Genomic DNA, 6,478 nt, shown 5'->3' on the forward strand with positions numbered 1-6,478 from the left:
GAAACCTTCATTCTACTTAAACTAGGTCACTGACAATACTTAAATATATATGTGTCTTTAGGAACTCGGGCCCCAGTAAGTCACCACTCAATTTTATCTTAATGGAACCTAGTAACAATCCACTTTAAATAATTGTAAAAATTTGTGCTTTTTAGCAAAAAGCCTTCTGCCGCAAAAATGAGTTTTTTTTTTTTTTGAGATGGAGTCTTGTTCACTCTCCCAGGCTGGAGTGCAGTGGCACGATCTCTGCTCACTGCAACCTCTGCCTCCCAGGTTCAAGCAATTCTCCTGCCTCAGCCTCCGGAGTAGCTGGGATTACAAGCGTGCGCCACCACGCCCAACTAATTTATGTATTATTAGTACAGACGGGGTTGGCCAGGCTGGTCTCGATCTCCTGACCTCAGGTGATCCACCCGTCTCGGGCTCCCAGAGTGTTGGGATTATAGGCGTGAACCACTGCATCTGGCCAAAAATGAATTTTAAAAGACAGATCGGTGGCTCACACCTGTAATCCCAGCACTGTGGAAGGCCGAGGCAGGTGGAACACCTGAGGTCAGGAGTTCGAGACCAGCCTGGCCAACATGGCGAAACCCCGTCTCTACTAAAAACAAAAAAAATTAACCGGACATAGTGGCGCATGCCTGTAATCCTAGCCACTCAGGAGGCTGAGGCAGGAGAATCACTTGAAATCGGGAGACGGAGGCTGCAGTGAACCGAGATCCCGCCATTGCACTCCAGCCTGGGCAAAAAGAGTGAAGCTCGGTCTCAAAAAAAAAAAAAAAAAAAAAAAAAAAAGACACATCACATCAAATATTTAGTGGAAAGAGAGCTCTGCACTCCTAATTAGAAGACCTGAGGGCCAGGTGCAGTGGCTCACTCCTGTAATCCCAGCACTTTGGGAGGCCGAGGCGGGTGGATCACCTGAGGTTAGGAATTCAAGACCAGCCTGGCCAACCCTGTCTCTACTAATAATACAAAAATTAGCCAGGCGTGGTGGCGGGCTCCTGTAATCCCACTACTAAGGAGGCTGAGGTAGAAGAATCGCTTGAACCCGGGAGGCAGAGGTTGCACTGAGCCAAGATCGCGCTATTGCACTCCAACCTGGGTAACAAGAGCGAAACTCCGCCTCAAAAAAAAAAAAAAGAGAGAGACCTGGATTCCAGTCCCACCTCTGCCATTAACTTGCTGTGTGGCCTTTTGAAATTTCCTTATCCTTTTTAGGCCTGGTTCCTCAGCTGTAGTTCTACTATTCATTAATTCCACTAATATTTACTGTCCACTGCTTGCTGGCACTGTGGTTAAGTACTAGAAATACTGGGGTGAATACTAACGGCCAGTACTTTTTAGTAAACGCTTACTCTAGGCCTGAAATTTTGCTAACGGAGTCATATGCACTATCTCATCTAATTTTCTATGAAAATAGGCACTACTGTGACATTTTCTGTACTTTACAAATGAGGGAACTGAGGCACAGCGAGGTGAAGTAACTTTCCCAGGATATCAAAAGGTGTGGTGAAGACAGGATTGGATTCCAGGCAGTGGGGCTTCAGATCTCATTCCAATAATCATAAGAAACCCTTGATGCCATATTGCATGACTATTTCAGTGGCCTGCGTTTTGGTCTCAGCCCAGGAGTACTAAGGGGGTGGGCAATATAAGGGTTCAAGGACGCAGGGGTACATGAGAGAAACCATCAAGAGGTCTGATAACAAGCAACACCGGGAGCAAGAATCTCTCGCTCTCGCAATTTCCATGCCAGGAAGGTGAAGTAGGAGGTGTCAGCGAGTCGTACGCACGGCCTCCTCTCTGGGCGTCCCGTTGGGTAAAGGGGAGCGTACGGGTCACGTAGGCCTAAAGCACGTCTCTGAACTCGGCAGGGGGCGGGGAGAAAGGGCACGCAGTGTGCGCGCAATGTGCGCGCAGCGTGCGCACCGGCCCTTCAGACGCCTGAGCGGGCGGGCAAACGGACGGCTCCGCCCAGCCGCGGGCTCCTTTGCCCCGCCTCACTGCCCCCGCCTTCGCGGCGCCCGTTTCCTGGCCCTCCCCACCTTTAGCGAGACCAACGAGAGGACACCGCCTGCGGCTAGAACATCCCGGCCAGGAGCGTAACCGAGTGGCGCGCCAACGTGAGGGGAAACCCGTGTGCGGCTGCGCTTTCCTACCCCCAAGCCGTTCTAGACGCGGGTGAGTGGCGGGGCCTTGACCCCCACCCCGAGCGCACCCTGACTCCCCTCCGTCTCTTGGGGGAGGCCTGGGCCCCAGCCCTCTCCCAGCATGCTCCACGCGGGATGCTTGGGCAGGTGCAGCGGGAGGCTTGTCAACACAGGAGACCTAGAGCCTTCTTCCTGGGGGCGCTCTCTTGGTCCTTCAGAGGGATCTCTAGGTTACCATGTCCTTCCTCTCACTTTTCTTCCCTATTTCGTCTTCCTTTTCCGTACTTCACCTCAACTACCTTCACCCAAAAAGGTTCCTCTAAAAACCATTGGGGTAATTAATGTTTCATTTGTGCTCGTGTGCAGTTTTAAATTTCCTTCTGCACAAAGTATCCTATCATATGCATCCCTACTGTTACATTTTTTGCCTCTCTGATGGGGAAAAAATCTCCTTAGAATAATTTTTGCAAATTATTGTGTTTAAAATGTGCAGACTTACTGAGTTTTGATCACTATTTTTGCAGCCAGGAGTAGGATCGCCATCAGGAAGAATTCTGACACATATGACATAATTGAGCAAAGAAACGTGTGAATTATGTATTGGCCAGAAATAATGAAAACTGCGTGACATGAAATACAAAAATCCTATATAAATTAATTTTAGGGTGCACCTGACAATTTTTTGTTTGTTTGTTTTGAGACAGAGTCTGGCTCTTGTCGCCCAGGCTGGAGTGCTGTGGCGCGATCTTGGCTTACTGCAACCTCCATCTCCCGGGTTCAAGCAATTCAGCCTCCTGAGTAGCTGGGATTATAGTCATGTGTCACCATGCCAGGCTAATTTTTGTATTTTTAGTAGAGACAGGGTCTCACCATGTTAGCCAGGCTGGTCTTGAACTCCTGACCTCAGGTGATCCACCCGCCTCGGCCTCCCAAAGTGTTGGTATTACAGGCGTGAGCCACCGTGCACAGCAGACAATTCTAATATTATGCAGCGCTTGTTTTCTGTCACTTCTCTTCTTAGAACTGTGTTTATTGACCAAGTTCTGTGAGTGACAGAGGAAAGCCTTCCTGCCTCTTGCGCCACCCACCACTCAGAAATTACATCTGCCAAGCTATTCCACACCTTGTCTTTCTGGTAAAGTCAAAATTCCATTTCCTCTAGAAGAAAACCATAGGAGTGGTTTCCTTGTAACAATATGGTGCTTTTGGGTGCAAAACATCAGTTATGGTCAACAGATCCCACTTTTTTTCCATTTGTATGAAAACAAGGATATTCAGTGACCCGTTTATCAAACTCTAATGTGGTAGAAGCACTATGGCAATTATTCTGTAATGGAAAAAAAAACATTAAACTGATTTGAGAAATGTGGTTTCTAATCCACTTCTACCACTGTCTAACTGTGTGACTGAATCAGTTACTTAACCTCTGTGGACTTCCATTTCCTCTCTGTAAAATGAGAGAAGTGACTGACATTGGGTAGCTTTCTAAGGCTCCTTTCAACCATAAGAGAAAACGGGGAAATCTAAGTAGCTCAATAGATCGCTTTTTTCTGAAGATGGAGGGAAGATTGGAAAATTCAGCCTTTACTAGAATAAATGGTTAACATACAATTTTTTTGAACAAGTGTATTTAATATCAGCTTTTAATTTCTTTTATTTATTTACTTTTTCTGAGACAGAGTCTCACTCTGATGCCCTGGCTAGAGTGCCGTGGTGAGATCACAGCTCACTGCAGCCTCCGCCTCCCAAGTTCATGAGATTCTTGTGCCTCAGCCTCCCGAGTAACTGGGATTACAGGCACCCACCACCACGTCTGGCTAATTTTTTGTATTTTGGGTAGAGAGAGGGTTTCACCATGTTGCCCAGGCTGGTCTCGAACTCCTGAGCTCAAGGGATCCACCCACCTCAGCCTCCCAAAGTGCTGAGATAACAGCCATGAGCCACTGCACCCGGCTCTTAATTTCTAATTGAAATAAAAGTGTAAAGTTTTCTGTTTTTACTTCCCCAAAGAAGAAGAAAATTCGTTTTGAGGAAATAAAAATGTTTATTAATAGGCCCCAGATATGTCTATCAATATTCCTTTTTCATCCAAAAAATGTAACTTTTTATTATGGGCTTCTATTACATCAATAGTTGGGATACTGTATTGGAAACCATTTAGTTTTAGGAACAAAAGGGTAAATATTAACATATATGATGTTATTCTCAAGAAACTTGGTTTAGATTTACTCAAAACACTTAAGGACAGCAGCCATCAGTTAAAGAAAGCACTATGTTGAGAACAGAATGTCAGCACAATACCATTGGTGATTTGCCATTTATAGGTGGTTTTATCTATTCAATCCAAGGTTTTGGTGTAAAAATCCATTATATTTTTAGAGGTATTTAAATAATGCAAGCTTGTGATGTGAAATTCTTTAAAGAGAATGGTGGATGGATAACCTCTGTAACACTGCTTTCAAGGGTTTATTAAATCCCCATAGATGAAGTGCAAAACAAATTATCCATAGAGGAGTTGTTGCAAAGTTCCAGTTTATACCAAACAGTAATCAGATTCCATTGGAAGCTAAAGATTTTGAGAGTCCTTTGTACTATATGCAACTAACTTGATTTCAAGCTTGGGAACCTTTAAAAAAAAAATTAAGAGCAAAATGTAAGTATATAAGGAATACCAAATCAAATTTATAGACTAATCGTTTTCTATTAAGTATTTTAAGAGTCTTTTTCTTCTTTATAGGAAAAATGCTTTCTGAAAGCAGCTCCTTTTTGAAGGGTGTGATGCTTGGAAGCATTTTCTGTGCTTTGATCACTATGCTAGGACACATTAGGATTGGTCATGGAAATAGAATGCACCACCATGAGCATCATCACCTACAAGCTCCTAACAAAGAAGATATCTTGAAAATTTCAGAGGATGAGCGCATGGAGCTCAGTAAGAGCTTTCGAGTATACTGTATTATCCTTGTAAAACCCAAAGATGTGAGTCTTTGGGCTGCAGTAAAGGAGACTTGGACCAAACACTGTGACAAAGCAGAGTTCTTCAGTTCTGAAAATGTTAAAGTGTTTGAGTCAATTAATATGGACACAAATGACATGTGGTTAATGATGAGAAAAGCTTACAAATATGCCTTTGATAAGTATAGAGACCAATACAACTGGTTCTTCCTTGCACGCCCCACTACGTTTGCTATCATTGAAAACCTGAAGTATTTTTTGTTAAAAAAGGATCCATCACAGCCTTTCTATCTAGGCCACACTATAAAATCTGGAGACCTTGAATATGTGGGTATGGAAGGAGGAATTGTCTTAAGTATAGAATCAATGAAAAGACTTAACAGCCTTCTCAATATCCCTGAAAAGTGTCCTGAACAGGGAGGGATGATTTGGAAGATATCCGAAGATAAACAGCTAGCAGTTTGCCTGAAATATGCTGGAGTGTTTGCAGAAAATGCAGAAGATGCTGATGGAAAAGATGTATTTAATACCAAATCTGTTGGGCTTTCTATTAAAGAGGCAATGACTTACCACCCCAACCAGGTAGTAGAAGGCTGTTGTTCAGATATGGCTGTTACTTTTAATGGACTGACTCCAAATCAGATGCATGTGATGATGTATGGGGTATACCGTCTTAGGGCATTTGGGCATATTTTCAATGATGCATTGGTTTTCTTACCTCCAAATGGTTCTGACAATGACTGAGAAGTGGTAGAAAAGCATAATATGATCATTGTATAAGACATGTGTTGTCATTATTTGTAGTAGTAACTACATATCCAATACAGCTGTATGTTTCTTTTTCTTTTCTAATTTGGTGGCACTGGTATAACCACACATTAAAGTTAGTAGTACATTTTTAAATGAGGGTGGTTTTTTTCTTTAAAGCACATGAACATTGTAAATGTGTTGGAAAGAAGTGTTTTAAGAATAATAATTTTGCAAATAAAGTATAAAATATTTATGTGATAAATTCTAAATTATGAATATTAGAAATCTGTGGCACATAATTTTGCTGATTGGTTAAAAAAATTTTAACAGGTCTTTAGCATTCTAAGACATGCAAATGATATCTCTAGTTGTGAATTTGTGATTAAAGTAAAACTTTTAGCTGTGTGTTCCCTTTACTTCTAATACTGATTTATGTTCTAAGCCTCCCCAAGTGCCAATGGATTTGCCTTCTCAAAATATACAACTAAGCAACTAAAGAAAATTAAAGTGAAAGTTGAAAAATATCCCTAAGAAAAAAAACTGAAAATTACTTACAAAATTGAGTAATTTTCCTGGAAGCTAATTTAGTGTCATTCCTCAGAGCATACGCAATTTCAGTG

At 42.6% G+C, this 6,478-nt stretch overlaps 1 protein-coding gene across 2 annotated transcripts; it reads left to right on the top strand.

The window, feature by feature from the left end:
* Positions 1 to 1,956: 1,956 nt before the first annotated feature.
* C1GALT1C1 (C1GALT1 specific chaperone 1) lies at positions 1,957 to 6,263 on the top strand. 2 transcript variants are annotated; one of them, XM_033201263.1, is made up of 3 exons: positions 1,998 to 2,184; positions 3,175 to 3,288; positions 4,891 to 6,263. In XM_033201263.1, the coding sequence occupies exon 3, from the start codon at positions 4,896 to 4,898 to the stop codon at positions 5,850 to 5,852; it is 957 nt and encodes a 318-aa protein (XP_033057154.1). In that variant the 5' UTR covers positions 1,998 to 2,184; positions 3,175 to 3,288; positions 4,891 to 4,895; the 3' UTR covers positions 5,853 to 6,263. The 2 variants fall into 2 exon arrangements, with proteins under 2 accessions (XP_033057153.1, XP_033057154.1); XM_033201262.1 differs by lacking the exon at positions 3,175 to 3,288 and having other exon boundaries at positions 1,957 to 2,184.
* The last annotated feature ends 215 nt before the right edge of the window (positions 6,264 to 6,478 follow it).

This window comes from Trachypithecus francoisi, unplaced genomic scaffold, assembly GCF_009764315.1.
Source record: "Trachypithecus francoisi isolate TF-2019V2 unplaced genomic scaffold, Tfra_2.0 Lachesis_group6, whole genome shotgun sequence".
Lineage (NCBI taxonomy): Eukaryota > Metazoa > Chordata > Mammalia > Primates > Cercopithecidae > Trachypithecus > Trachypithecus francoisi.